Raw genomic sequence first — 16487 nt, 5'->3', positions numbered from 1 at the left:
GCACCCCATGCCAAACAACTAGCAAGACAGGAACACAACCCCACCCATTAGCAGAGAGGCTGCCTAAAATCATAATAAGGTCACAGACACCCCAAAACTACCACCAGACATGATCCTGATCACCAGAAAGACAAGATCCAGCCTCATCCACCAGAACACAGGCACTACTCCCCTCCACCAGGAAGCCTACACAACCCACTGAACCAACCTTACCCACTGGGGGCCGACACCAAAAACACTGGGAACTACGAACCTGCAGCCTGCGAAAAGGAGACCCCATACACAATAAGTTAAGCAAAATGAGAAGACAGAGAAACAGCAGATGAAGGAGGAAGGTAAAAACCCACCAGACCAAACAAATGAAGAGTAAATAGGCGGTCTACCTGAAAAAGAATTCAGAGTAATGATAGTTAAGATGATCCAAAATCTTGGAAATACAATAGAGAAAATACAAGAAACGTTTAACAAGGACCTAGAAGAACTAAAGAGCAAACAAACAATGATAAAGAACACAATAAATGAAATGAAAAATTCTCTAGAAGGAATCAATAGCAGAATAACTGAGGCAGAAGAACGGATAAGTGACCTGGAAGATAAAAGAGTGGAAATAACGACCGCAGAGCAGAATAAGGAAAAAAGAATGAAAAGAATTGAGGACAGTCTCAGCGACCTCTGGGCCAATGCACCAACATTCGAGTTATAAGGGTCCCAGAAGAAGAAGAGAAAAAGAAAGGGACTGAGAAAATATTTGAAGAGATTATAGTTGAAAACTTCTGTAACATGGAAAAGGAAATAGTCAATCAAGTCCAGGAAGTACAGAGAGTCCCATACAGGATAAATCCAAGGAGAAACATGCCAAGACACAGATTAATGAAAGTATCAAAAATTAAATACAAAGAAAATATTTTTAAGGCAGCAAGGGAAAAGCAACAAATAACATACAAGGGAATCCCCATAAGGTTAACAGCTGATCTTTCAGCAGAAACTCTGCAAGCCAGAAGGGTGTGGCAGGACATATTTAAAGTGATGAAAGGGAAAAACCTACAACCAAGGTTACTCTACCCAGCAAGGATCTCATTCAGATTTACAGACAAGCAAAAGCTAAGAGAATTCAACACCACCAAACCAGCTTTACAACAAATGGTAAAGGAACTTCTCTAGGCAGGAAACACAAGAGAAGGAAAAGACCTACAATAACAAACCCAAAACAATTAAGAAAATGGTAATAGGAACGTACATGTCCATAACTACCTTAAGTGTAAATGGATTAAATGCTCCAACCAAAAGACATAGACTGGCTGAATGGATCCAAAAACAAGACCCGTATATATGCTTTCTACAAGAGACCCACTTCAGACCTAGGGATACATACAGACTGAAAGTGAGGGGATGGAAAAAGATATTTCATGCAAATGGAAATCAAAAGAAAGCTGGAGTAGCAATTCTCATATCAGACAAAATAGTCTTTAAAAGAAAAACTATTACAAGAGACAAAGAAGGACACTACATAATGATCAAGGGATCAATCCAAGAAGAAGATATAACAATTGTAAATATTTATGCACCCAACATAGGAGCACCTCAATACATAAGGCAAATGCTAACAGCCATAAAAGGGGAAATTGACAGTAACACAATCATAGTAGGGGACTTTAACACTCCACTTTCCCCAATGGACAGATCATCCAAAATGAAAATAAATAAGGAAACACAAGCTTTAAATGATACATTAAACAAGGTGGACTTAATTGACATTTACAGGACATTCCATCCAAAAACAACAGAATACACTTTCTTCTCAAGTGCTCATGGAACATTCTCCAGGATAGATCATATCTTGGGTCACAAATCAAGCCTTGGTAAATTTAAGACAATTGAAGTCGTATCAAGTATCTTCTCTGACCATAATGCTATAAGACTAGATATCAATTACAGGAAAAAAAATCTGTAAAAAATACAAACATATGGAGGCTAAACAATACACTACTAAATAACCAAGAGATCACTGAAGAAATCAAAGAGGAAATCAAAATATACCTAGAAACAAATGACAATGAAAACACTACGACCCAAAACCTATGAGATACAGCAAAAGCAGGTCTAAAAGGGAAGTTTATAGCACTAGAATCCTACCTCAAGAAATAAGAAACATCTCAAATAAACAACCTAACCTTACAAGTAAAGCAATTAGAGAAAGAAGAACAAAAACACCCCAAAGTTAGCAGAAGGAAAGGAATCATAAAGATCAGATCTGAAATAAGTGAAAAAGAAAAGAAGAAAATGATAGCAAAGATCAATAAAACTAAAAGCTGGTTCTTTGAAAAGATAAACAAAATTGATAAACCATTATTAGCCAGACTCATCAAGAAAAACGGAGAAGACTCAAATCAACAGACTTAGAAATGAAAAAGGAGAAGTAACAACTGACACTGCAGAAATACAAAGGATCAGGAGAGATTACTACAAGCAACTATATGCCAATAAAATGGACAACCTGGAAGAAATGGACAAATTCTTAGAAAAGCACAACCTTCCGAGACTGAACCAGGAAGAAATAGAAAATATAAACAGACCAATCACAAGCACTGAAATTGAAACTAATTAATAATCTTCCAGCAAACAAAAGCCCAGGATCAGATGGCTTCACAGGTGAATTCTATCAAACATTTAGAGAAGAGCTAACACCCATCCTTCTCAAACTCTTCCAAAATATAGCAGAGGGAAGAACACTCCCAAACTCATTCTACCAGGCCACCATCACCCTGATACCAAAACCAGAAAAAATGTCACAACAAAAGAAAACTACAGGCTACTACTACTACAGGCTACTAAACTACTATGTTCATCACTGATGAACATAGATGTAAAAATCCTCAACAAAATACTAGCAAAGAGAATCCAGCAGCACATTAAAAGGATCATGTGCCATGATCAAGTGGGGTTTATCCCAGGAATGCAAGGATTCTTCAATATACCCAAATCAATCAATGTGATAATCCATATTAACAAACTGAAGGAGAAAAACCATACGATCATCTCAATAGATGCAGAAAAAGCTTTCGACAAAATCCAACACCCACTTATGATAAAAACTCTCCAGAAAGTAGGCATAGAGGGAACTTACCTCAACATAATAAAGGCCATATATGACAAACCCACAGCCAACATCGTTCTCAATGGTGAAAAACTGAAACCATTTCCACTAAGATCAGGAACAAGACAAGGTTGCCCACTCTCACCACTATTATTCAACATAGTTTTGGAAGTTTTAGCCACAGCAATTAGAGAAGAAAAAGAAATGAAAGGAATCCAAATCAGAAAAGAAAAAGTAATAATGTCACTGTTTGCAGATGACATGATCCTATACAAAGAGAATCCTAAAGATGCTACCAGAAAACTACTAGAGCTAATCAATGAATTTGGTAAAGTAGCAAGATACAGAATTAATGCACAGAAATCTCTTGCATTCTTATACACTAATAATGAACAATCTGAAAGAGAAATTAAGGAAACACTCCCATGTACCATTGCAACAAAAAGAATAAAATACCTAGGAATAAACCTACCTAAGGAGACAAAAGACCTGTATGCAGAAAACTATAAGACACTGATGAAAGAAATTAAAGATGATACAAACAGATGGAGAGATATACCATGTTCTTGGATTGGAAGAATCAACATTGTGAAAATGAGTATACTACCCAAAGCAATCTACAGATTCAATTCAATCCCTATCAAACTACCAATGGCATTTTTCACAGAACTAGAACAAAAAATTTCACAATTTGTATGGAAACACAAAAGACCCCAAATAGCCAAAGCAATCTTGAGAAAGAAAAACGGAGCTGGAGGAATCAGGCTCCCTGACTTCAGACTATACTACAAAGCTACAGTAATGGAGACAGTGTGGTACTGGCACAAAAACAGAAATTTAGATCTATTGAACAGGATAGAAAGCCCAGAGATAAACCCATGCACATATGGGCACCTTATCTTTGACAATGGAGGCAAGAATATACAATGGATAAAAGACAGTCTCTTCAATAAATGGTACTGGGAAGACTGGGCAGCTACATGTAAAAGAATGAAGTTGGAACACTCCCTAACACCATACACAAAAATAAACTCAAAATGGATTCAAGACCTAAATGTAAGACCGGACACTATAAAACTCTTAGAGGAAAACATAGGAAGAACACTCTTTGACATAAATCACAGCAAGATCTTTTTTGATCCACCTCCTAGAGTAATGGAAATAAAAACAAAAATAAATAAATGGGACCTAATGAAACTTCAAAGCTTTTGCACAGCAAAGGAAACCATAAACAAGATGAAAAGACAACCTTCAGAATGGGAGAAAATATTTGCAAACGAATTAACGGACAAAGGATTAATCTCCCAAATATTTAAACAGCTCATGCAGCTCAATATTAAAAAAAACAAATAACCCAGTCCAAAAATGGGCAGAAGACCTACATAGACATTTCTCCAGAGAAGACATACAGATGGCCAAGAAGCACATGAAAAGCTGCTCAACATCACTAATTATTAGAGAAATGCAAATCAAAACTACAATGAGATATCACCTCACACCAGTTAGAATGGGCATCATCAGAATATCTACAAACAACAAATGCTGGAGAGGGTGTGGAGAAAAGGGAACCCTCTTGCACTGTTGGTGGGAATGTAAATTGATACAGCCACTATGGAGAACAGTATGGAGGTTCCTTAAAAAACTAAAAATAGAACTACCATACAACCCAGCAATCCCACTACTGGGCATATACCCAGAGAAAACGATAATTCAAAAAGACACATGCACCCCAGTGTTCATTGCAGCACTATTGACAGTACCCAGGTCATGGAAGCAACCTAAATGCCCATCGACAGATGAATGGATAAAGAAGATGTGGCACGTGTATACAGTGGAATATTACTCAGCTGTAAAAAGAAATGAAATTGTGTTATCTATAGTGAGGTGGATGGACCTAGAGACTGTCATACAGAGTGAAATATGTCAGAAAGAGAAAAACAAATACTGTATGCTAACACATATACATGGAATCTAAAAAAAAATAGGTTCTGAAGAACCTAGGGGCAGGACAGGAATAAAGACGCAGACGTAGAGAATGGACTTGAGGGAATGGGGAGGGGGAAGGGTAAGATGGGACGAAGTGAGAGAGTGGCATGGACTTATATATACTACCAAATGTAAAATAGATAGCTAGTGGGAAGCAGCCACATAGCACAGGGAGATCAGCTCGGTGCTTTGTGACCACCTAGAGGGGTGGGATAGGGAGGGTGGCAGGGAGACGCAAGAGGGAGGAGATATGGGGATGTATGTATATGTATAGCTGATTCACTTTGTTATACAGCAGCAACTAACACAACATTGTAAAGCAATTATACTCTGTTAAAGATGTTAAAAAATATATAAATAAATAAAACACATTACTGAATAGCCTGGCAGTGTTTCTGTGAAGAGCACTGTTAGTGCTTGCAGAGAGGCCAGAGACCATGAGGGCAGGCATCTTCTCCTCAGTATGCACAGAAGAGAGGGCAGGAGAAAAGAAGACTGGGGAGAGTATTTCTGATCTTCTTTTTCCAGGCTAAGTGACCCAGGAAGGAGAGCATCTGAATAACATGATCCTTTCAATCCTTCAATAACGTTCTTCCTGTGCCCTGCTGCTCAGCTAGCTGTCAGTGTCACACCCACTAATTGTTAGATAGACTCCAGTGCTTAGAGAGGAAATTGCAGACCTTTATAAAACGATTTCTTGCAGATTCCAACACTTACCCTTTAGTGTGTTAGGAAGAGAATCAGCTGCCTGTGGAAAGCAGAAGAGGTAAAGGGTGTGCCAGCTGCTGGCTGCTGGGAAGGGGAGTGGGAACTTACCTACTCCTGGCTTACCCTACTGAGTGGCTGCTTCCCAGTGTTACAAAAAAGAGTCCACAGACCAATAAATGTTAACTTGGTTGTCGTATGTTAGCAGGCTCTCCGTGGTCTGTGATTACACGGAGACAGCTTGCTAAGGCTAGTCTTACAGGAAGAGGGGCCTAGGCTACAGACATTTGTTTTAAGTCTTCTTTTATATAAATGTTTCCTTTATTCTGACTACCATACCTCCTAAATTTGGTGCTCTCTACCTACTTAAGGACCAGCCAGTCATGAGTCAGTGTAATAACAGAAAAACATCAAATTGCAGCTCTGCTTTTATTGCCTGAAGGGCCTTGAGCAATGAATCATGTAAGGATTCGCTCTCAGGGGCCAGAGATCTTGCCCAGTGTCCAGCTTTACTGGATAAAGGTAATCAGGAGACACAGGTGGGGCGGGCGGAGGTCTGGGACCATTGATGTCCCAGATCCTTTGATGTCTCAGATCCTTTCTTGTCACAGTGGATGTCCTCTGGCCCAGATTAACATGTGAAGTCTCCAGATAGTATATGCTGTTACATTATTTATAAAGAAATAATCATGAGATATCTCCCATTTTACACTTAGCTACATAGTATACATTATATTTTCCAGGAAGCTACATCCCGTAAATACTGAGTCTCAAGGAAGTTAAGTAGCTGTCCCAAAGTCACACAGCTGGGAAGTGGTAGAATCAGATTAAAAGTGAGGTCTTTCGGACTGCACAGCCCAACAACTCACCATTACAGGGCAGTGTTTCTCAGAGCGAAGACGAGCAGGCCTGGGAACCCAACAGCAGGAGGAAAAGTTGCTCTGAGGCTGATCTCCGAGATAACAGGCTCTACCGTGCCTCCTGAGCGTGGCCAGAGCTAGCTTCTGAGTGTGGGTACGGGTGGCTTGAGCCCAGACAGGCCCACTGTCTCGTGGATTAATGCCTTTGGTCACAGGGTCTGAGAATGTGTTAAGGTGCACTCAGATCCTTCACTACTTCAACTCAAATTCACATTTGCTGAAGGGGAACCAAAGCATCATCTGTGTCCTCAGAAGGGCTGCTTCATAAGGATCTGGAAAAGAGAATCAGTTTTTGCTCCCTCTGGCTAATACCTCGCCACTTTTTAATATTTGTTGAACATTTACTATATTCTGGACAATATGTAAATATTTTCATGTTTCTCATTGCGGGACTGTGAAGGTTATATTGATATTAATGCCCTGTATCACCATGAGGCAGTTCAGCCCAAGAAGGATATGTGTGTTAATTCATTCAGTGGAGGGAACAAAAAATTTGACTTAACACACAAGAGTAATTAATCTGTATGAACGCTAAATAGAATCTCTATAGAGACAGACAGTCTGAATGAAAAGTTGTTTTCCCTGGCAATTGCATGTTTGTTTTACTTATGATAGTCTCTAAAACATGTTATATATGAGTTTAGAAACATTGGAAAAGATGGAATCTTAAGATGTTGTATATATTTGTCTCATCCATGGCATATATTGGCTTATTTAGTGAATATATATATATATTCACACACGTATGCACACTTTATTCCAAAGATGCCTTTACATTTTGATGGTGAAATTAGTTTTAGGGGTTACATTTTAAAGTTGTAAAATAATGTTATTGAACTTTTTCCCTTCCATGACCATTTTTGTCCTTTATTCACCGTACGCATGAACCAGACGCCAGATAGGAAATGGTTAGTTTTTGATGGGCCAGTAGATGCAGTATGGATTGAGAATATGAACACTGTGCTAGATGACAACAAAAAGCTATGTCTGATGAGCGGGGAGATTATCCAAATGTCACCACAAATGAACCTTATTTTTGAACCAATGGATTTAGAAGTTGCTTCTCCTGCCACTGTAAGTTCTCAGTTTTCACATCTGCTTATAAATTTGAAATGTTATAAATGCGTTTATTGCTTAGTAGCTTTGACTCTAGATGAAAAGTGTTTATAGAATTCATTTTAACAGCCATCTGTGATTCTCCAAGAGCAGCCGTGTCTGTCGACATACCTTGACAAATATAAGTGTCAGGCATGTTTTCCTCTTTGCCTAGGACCATTTGGTAAAGTCGTACACAAAAATTTAGATCAGGAAATTATCTAAAAGTGTGCTATTTTTTTCCCCAAGAGTTTTCTGAAGGTTGTAAGAAATAGATGTATCAAGTCATATTTCTTTTGTAAGCAGTTCCTTGGAGGTAAACAATGATTGTTTTTCCAGGTTTCCAGATGTGGGATGATATACATGGAGCCTCATATGCTGGGCTGGAGACCGCTGATGTTGTCTTGGATAAATCTTTTACCTCCTGTGATCAGTATTACTCAGAAGGAATTTATAATAGGCTTATTTGACAGAATGGTTCCTGTTTCTGTCGAATTTATTAGAAAGCATACAAAGGTAAGAGGGATGAAAATTTTAATATTTAAAAAATAAATGGAAAATCCAAATTAGCCATATATATACATTTTAATGTCTACTTGTATTGCCAACTACCAGATATTAAAATAATTTCTTAACTAGTTTGACTAAAAACTCTTTTCTTATTAAAGTTTAAAATTTTTAATTAACATAATTCTCCAAAAAATATTTTAAATGAAGCATCTTGTGGTTTGAGAAAATGTGTGGATCTTTTCTCTCTTAAAAAACAAACTCAAAGTCCCACCTAATCACACCTGGGTGAAAATATTCTAAATAGTTCTCTCTCATTTCTGATGGACTGTTGTTTTTTAAAATAGTTTTCATTTTGAATTTTTTCTTTATTTTCCAAAGCTTTTAGAATAAATATATATTATTTTATAATTAGAAAAAGGACAATTGAAAAAAGTAATCTCGTTTATGACTTCCAAAGAACTGGATAGTGGGTCACATGGAGAAACACATATTACTGCTTTTTAGACATACTAAATGAGAAATCTGCCATATTTAGCATGAGTGCATCTAATTGTTTAGGGATTACTGTGGATAGCTAATAAAACTGGGATTCGGAAAGGGAAGCCAGCCTGTGGTAGAAGAATTGAAAGAGGTCCTAAAGCAAACAAATCCATTTTTCTTTCTTTTAATACACCCTGGGGATGAGATGGGGGAAAGGTAGAAGGGAGAGAAATGACAGCGTGAATTTCTGGAAGCATGGATGTCTCCTGCCTCTGAGAGTTGATGGAATTCCAGGGAGGCTCTTAAACACCCTCCAGCTGGGAACTGTAGGGAAAGATGCTTAATTTCTGCTTTGGGAGATGTGGACCAAAGGTCCTTTAGGATGACTTTGCTCTGGATCAAATATAGGGAAACAGGGTTGGGATTTCTCCTGCTGTTGGAAATATAATAGAAAAGCTTGAGGCAGGTATTTGTCTCAGTGTTCGGATTTGGAAAGTGGAATTTAAAACCACAGTAATGAAGATTACTTAAAGGCAAATCCAGAGAAAAAAGAGCAAAGGCTGGAATCCTGGGTATACCAGCAATTTAGAGAGAGGGAACGGGGAGAAGGTTTTGAGTAGCAAGTAGCCAGTGTTACCAGAAATTACTGAGAGTCAGGTGAAGGAAGGAAAGGGTTGGCATGTGTCCCTTGGATCTGGCAGTAGAGATCATGAGGGAGCCCTGGCCCCAGCACTTCGAGGGAAGAGGCAAGAGTGCTTCAGGGCGGTTGGTTAGGAATGTGGGTGATACTGACTTGATGGTGAGTGTAGGCTGCTCTTTCAGGAAACTTGGCTGTAACGGAGGATGTTGTACATATGAAGTAATCATGTTTCAAAATCAATTAAATATGCATCAATTGAGATAAAATAAGCTATAGGGTTTTTTCTCTCCTGGCATTGTCACAGAAGGTAGGTATTACAAATAAATGGATTTTCCATATAACTGGAACTGATCTTTTCAATAGCAAATAGGGGAAAATAATTTTTTTTAATTGAGGTATAATTGACATACAGTATATTAGTTTCAGGTGTACAATATAATGATTTGTATATTTTGTGAAATGATCACCACAGAAAGTCTAGTTAATATCTGTCATACGTAGAATTTTGTTCTTGTAATGAGAATTTTAAAAAATCACTTTTAATATAAACTTCCTGAAATGTACTTATGCACTTTTGTCCTTTCTTGAAGAAATTATGAATGCCTGTAGAGAACAGATCTGTGTATGCTGAGGCGGGTAGGAGAGGGATAGATTGAGAATTTGGGATTAGCAGATGCAAACTATCATATATATGTATAACTAAATCACTTTGCTGTACACCAGGAACTAACACAACATTGTGAATCAATTATATTTCAATAAAATAAATTTTTAAAAGAATTATGAATGCCTGTTATTTACTAAGTAGTAATATGCGTCTGTCTTATTTGTAGTAGTCAACTGTTTGCATTTTAGGGTTGCAGCAGTAACACTTAGTTCCTGTCTTAATCAGACACTCAGTTGTCACTTCTGCCTGCTTCTACTGGGACAGTGGCCAAATATCAAGTCAGCTGCTTCTAATCTTCAGAGAGTCCATTTCAGAGTTAATTCTTACATGTTAACCATGAAGCAATACAACTCTAAAGGCTGGAAGAGAGCTTGGAGGGAAGAAGACAAATGTTTATTGAGAACTTGCTGTATGCTGCATGGTTATAGGAACTGTAACATTATCTATTTTATAAATTCTCATGGTGAGACCCAGAGAAATAAAGTGCACAGTATCTACAGCACTCCAGAAACATTTTATGCTCTTCAAGACTTAAAAATATATTTCATAAGAATGAGTTTACTCTGAGTACTGCTGTAGCTTATAAAGATTTTCTAAAATGGGCTTTATTTATTGAACATGTTAGATAAGCAAATTCATTTCCTGCTCTGAAAGATTTTCTTTTTTTTAGTGTTTTGGTTTATGAAATTGGTATAACATAGAATCTATGTTTGTGATTAAATTAACTAAACTTGTAACTGTGAGTTTTTTAAATTTGAGAATCAGTGTAAGAGTGATTAAAGGGCACACGCCACCTGGATGGGACATCCATTGCTGCCTCATTCTAGGGAACTAATATGTACCTCAGTTTCCCCTCCTATAAAACTAGAATTATAATAATAGTACCTTTTCATAGATACTATGGCTGTTAGAACTAAATGAGTTCAATAAAAATTAGTTGATACTATTTCAATTAGTGCCTCATTTAAATTGTTTCATGGACTTTTTTTTCTCTGATTTTTCAGGAATTATCTCCTACTTCAGATACAAACTTAGTCCGATCCCTAATGAATCTGATAGACTGTTTTATGAATGACTTTGCTGATGAAGTCAAAGTAAGAGAGAGAAATGATCGAGAAACTTATTCTTTACTTGAGGTAGGTCCATTTCTCTTTGAGTCTTGCAATAGAAAGACATCCACTGCTTTCCCCAATGCTTCCTAATTAATTAACCTCATTTTTCCCGGAACTGGAGTCTGGACAATGGGTGGTAGCTGAACAGTGAGGAAAAAGTCAGGTCCCAAATGCCAGGTGCTGGTAGGAAAGCTCCTTGACTGGCAGTTCTGTTGGATCATGAAGTTTGGATGGAGCCCGATGATTCCCACAGATCTGCTACTGATTGCCTTGGGTCATTTGGCCAATCTCAAAGATGATCAATCCTCAAAATGTCAATGACCATTGACAACAGGATTCACCTCCCCTTCAACCTCCAAATTATAATTCATTGCTTTTTCTCCTTAATTTTCCCCGTTTATCATGAGATATAAATATTTAAAATATGTATGTGTATTGAGTATAAGTATATATTTGAAATGAGGAAAGCAAGAAAATATATAATCTATAAACGTTTTAACTATAAATTATCAACAGACCTTGAATCTTCTTTAATAAAAAAAATTATGTATTGGCTAATGGTAGCACTTGTAATGTAATCACTTTTTTGCATATATTTTATGAAATAAATTTTTAGTTTCATTTCAAACCGTTTCCAGAGAGAGACAGTCTGTGAGTAATCTGTGAGTAGGTGAATAGTGTGAAGCCAGAGTTCACAACTTTTATGAGCATAGTCAAGACTGTTTTAGCTCTGGCATTAAAAAGGAGATTTGATTTTAAAACTATCAAACAGGCTTTCTCATTTGAGTGCTGTGTCTTCTTGTCTCTCCTGTTCCCTCTGCCTGAGTCTGGTAAGAAAGCTTGCAGGTTAGCAGTTCTAATTATACAATCAATGCTCAGGTAATTATTACAACAGGTAAATAAAAGTATATGAATTTGTTCTACTTTTTAAGAAATACTGCATCAAAATGTAAATTTAATAAATATATATAGTGGGTTGATTATTCTTTATTAAAATATGCTTTTGTACTTTAATAAAAAGTTATCTCAGTGTTCTTTTTAATATCAAAGTTCATCCATATACTTAAATTATCACCTGATTTACCAGACTAATCATTCTAAGGTTTTACTATGCCTAGAATTTATACTTTGCATTGTATTATCTTCTCTGATAGTAAGATTTTATAAGACATGTAATTTGATAGAAAAAAAACTAATTATTACAAAATCCTGAGATAACCTACTACCATATATCAGTTTATTCATTTCCTTTCAAAGATATTAATCTGGCTGATATGATTTAAGCTTCAAGAATAGATTAAAGTTATTCTTTAATGCACTCTTATCTTCTCATCTCTCCAATTCAGGGCATTTTTCTGTTTTCATTGATCTGGTCTGTTGGTGCTTCTTGTAAAGATGATGATCGGTTGAAATTTAATAAGATTCTTCGAGAACTAATGGAAGGCCCGATTTCAGAAATAACTCGAAATAGGTTTAAATTACTGAGTGGTACTGAGCAAACGTCTTCAAAAACACTAACTGTTCCATTTCCTGAAAAAGGAACAATTTATGATTATCAGTTTGTCACTGAGGTAAGAGTTCTGAAGCAAGAGTTGTACCTGCCAACCAGGCAGAGTCTCCTTGGAGACACATAGCACATAAAGGCTCTGTGGCCACCTTGTCACCACTGTTTACCTTAGGAGACAGCATGGAGTAGAGGAAGGCACGCTGGTTGTGAAGTCAGGCACACCTGGGTCTGCCATATAGCCTTGGACTAGTTCTTTAATCTCCCTGAACCTTGTTTTTCTCATTGATAAAATGAGATAAATAATAATACTTGTTGGGCCAGTTGTACTCATTGCAAAAAAATCACACATTAGGACATCCAGTCCAGCAGCAGGCGAGTACTGCTCAAGGACACACCTCTGGGAGGTTCATGGTGCATGTTAGCACATCACAGGCTAAGAGGTCCTGCAGGACTGCCACTGGGTGGTTAGGAATTCAGCCCTTCCCAAACAGATTGGACAATGCAACCTGGGTGGTGTTTGTTCCCTTGTTTGTTTTTGTGTAACAGCTCCCGTAAGTACTGTAAATGAGGACAAAGTTTTGGTATACATATTATTTAAATATATGCAGATTTAAGTGAGATTGGGATCACACCATATCCTCACTGGGTAGTTGTATATCCTCCTTCCTCCCTTAATAAAGAAAACAACTCTCTGTCTCACTGATAGTTCTTTAATAAACTTATTTTTCTAAAACCTCCCTATAATCTACCATTTGGATAGACCATGATCCATTGCGTTTCGTAGTCTTGGACATTGAAGTGTTTCTGTTGTTTTAGTTTTAGTGCTTTTGTGAATATTCTTGTGCACAAGTCATTGCGTACATATCTGATTATTTCTTTAAGATAGGTTCCTTGAAAAGGAATTACTGTATCATTTTTTAAATTTTTATGGCTCTTGACAATGTATTGCCAACCTCACCTCAGAAGAGACTCTTCACCCTGCCAGCCACAAGATACCTTTATATCTTTGCTAATTTTACTTCAAATGACTAACAATACCCTACATTTTCAGAGCACTTTGCAGTTTATTAAGCTTTTCCACAATCACTTCTGTTTTGTTTCCCAGCACCTCAGTGAAATGGGAAAGGTAGGATTCTTTTTCAAATTTTACCATTGAGGGAATTGAGGCTCAGAGAAATTTTGTGATTTTTTCCCAGGATCACACAATCTCTAAATGACTATCTGTTCCAGGTTTTCTGATTCTTAATTTTTCCTTCCCCACAGGTGGCAAAATATCCATGTTAGAAAAGATTATCAAGAGTATCGAAAGAGTATTATTTCTTCATCAGTTTTAGAAAGTTCTAGGAATTTCTTTGCAATACTATTTTTAGACTGATGTAAATTCAGCCTCCTCAAATTCTCTACTATGTGCACAGCACTGCCAGAAGATACAAAAATGAATAAAGCACAGTGCTGCCCTCTGTGAGTTCCTAACCTCTTCAGAAGAGTGTCATGTGTACTGTAGGACAGAAGAGTCTTATATGTCAAGGTCCAGGGACACAGGGCATTTTTGTAACCGGTAGGCCCATCAGTGAGGCTGGGTTTTAGGGAACATGAAGAAGGTGTGAAGGAAGAATGGGTCTAAATTCTAATACGCTTCGAAAGGCCAGGAGCTTAAATTGGATTTTGCAAGAATGAAGAGGGCAGTGGTGTTTTTCTAAGGAGAGAGAGTTAACGTGATATTTTTGAAATTTTTTGTTATAGACACTGCCTTAGCAAATTAAAATTTTAGTTCATAAGCTAATTGGATGAAAAGATACAGTGTAATGTTAATTCATAGTAATAATCTCATATTAAGAAATCTTGTCTGTTCTGGATATCTGTTGAACACCAACATGAATATAGTTAACACTACTGAGCTATACACTTAAAAATGGTTGAAGGTAAATTTTAGGTGTTTTTTACTACAATTAAAAAGAGACATTACTATAAATAAAATAGATAACTGATAAGGACCTACTGTATAGCACAGGAAACTCTACTCAATACTCTGTAATGACCTATATGGGGGAAAAAAATCTGAGAAAGAGTGGCTATATGTATATATATAACTGATTCACTTTACTGTACAGAAGAAACTAACACAACAGTCAAAATCAACTCTACCCCAATAAAAATGTTTTTAAAAAAGAAAGAGAAATCTTGCTTGAAATAATAAGCTGATGTTGTAAGTACCATTATAAAAGTCAAACAATATGCAGCTGATGTTCTATGTAGAAAATTTTTCTATATGAACAGTTTCTGTGTGAACAGGTATTGAATAAAATTCTTTACGCTTTAACACATTGATTAGACCAGTTTTCCCAATGCCATTAAAGAATCTAACAATTGGCCAAAATAACTGATCTTTGGGTTGATATAATCAGTGGTTTCAGGACATCAAAAGTATCACAACATTGCCATTTCATTTTTATTCATCTAAAAGCCCAATTTCTCCTTAATTTAACACAAAATGTAACTTAAAAAAATTAGAGTGAAGAGTTTTAAAGGATAAAAACAAATGCATAAATATCAAGGATTGTTGTCTTGATTGTTCATCTTTTCTGCAATGGCACAGGAGTGCCATCTAAAAGTATTTTACAACATGACATTCACTATTTGGATATTTATTGTAAACAGGGAATAGGAAAATGGGAACCATGGGTAAAGAAGTTGGCAGAAGCTCCTCCAATTCCTAAGGATGTGATGTTTAATGAAATCATTGTACCAACTCTGGACACAGTTCGATACTCTGCACTAATGGAATTGTTGACCACCCATCAAAAGCCTTCAATATTTGTAGGACCAACAGGAACTGGAAAGAGTGTTTACATTATTGTAAGTATTGTAGAAATCTACATGATAAAATGTGCATGATAGTCCTAAGAAAATTAGTTTTTAAACTACCTGAACTGGTAGGCAATGTTTTTTAAATACTTACGTATTTCAGTGTTGGAGCCGCAGAGAATTTTTGAGTAATTGCCTATTTATTTTTGAAAGTTGATTAAAGATATTATGCTACTTTATATCACTAGATTATTGTCCATTTTAAAGGTATTTTAGTGAAAATAGCTTACACAGGATGAAGAATTTTATCTACCTTGAAAAGGGTGTTTTGGTTGATATTTAATTTTCTAAATTATCAAATATGTAAACAATTGGTAATAAGACTGATTTTCTTTAATGATTTCTGGAATCACACCTATTGTGTGTTAGTTAAGAAAATGCTAGCTGCTGTAACAGGTATGCCCCAAATCTCAGTAGCGTTATAAATCCTTGTTCCCTTGTGTTTAGGGGGTCATACTGATCAAAGACCAGTTCTTGCCTCTAGTTTCAGATTTCTGAAAGGAGAAAGCTGGCTGGAACTATTAATGAGTAGCACCTCCAGCCTTTGGCATGGCAAGTAAGTACAAGTTTCCCCCGGGTCAGTTAGACAGTGTGGAAGGTAACTGGACTTGAGCCTTCCTGGGACTCCATTCCATATGACTGCCCACAGCAGTGAGGGAACTCCATTAGTCCCCTTAGGTCAGGGAACTGTGCATTGTGAATGTCCCTTGGGAGTAAGTAAGGAACCTGCGCATCTGGTCTTCTCAGAGAGCAAACATTTGGAAGCTTGCCATGACAGCAGGCAAGATAGCATTAGCCAAGAGAGAACCACAGTGACACCCAGTGAAGTGGGAATTTTGCCTCTCTTCCTCCAGCTCTGCCCGCTACCCAACCGTGGGCAGGAAGAAGATAGGGAAGGCAGGTGGA

At 37.0% G+C, this 16487-nt stretch overlaps 1 protein-coding gene across 1 annotated transcript in view; it reads left to right on the top strand.

Moving 5' to 3' along the window:
• Positions 1–16487, top strand: part of DNAH7 (dynein axonemal heavy chain 7) — a 234348-nt gene that overhangs the window by 108060 nt on the left and 109801 nt on the right. Inside the window, exons 31-35 of the mRNA XM_082466856.1 lie at positions 7597–7779; positions 8140–8316; positions 11102–11233; positions 12556–12780; positions 15375–15572. Of these exons, the coding sequence (XP_082322982.1) occupies positions 7597–7779; positions 8140–8316; positions 11102–11233; positions 12556–12780; positions 15375–15572 (915 nt within the window). The remainder of the gene's footprint in view (positions 1–7596; positions 7780–8139; positions 8317–11101; positions 11234–12555; positions 12781–15374; positions 15573–16487) is intronic.

Source organism: Balaenoptera physalus (assembly GCF_965194825.1).
Source record: "Balaenoptera physalus genome assembly, chromosome: 6".
Lineage (NCBI taxonomy): Eukaryota > Metazoa > Chordata > Mammalia > Artiodactyla > Balaenopteridae > Balaenoptera > Balaenoptera physalus.
Note: the sequence above shows the minus strand (reverse complement) of the source record. Positions and strands in the feature narration are given on the sequence as shown.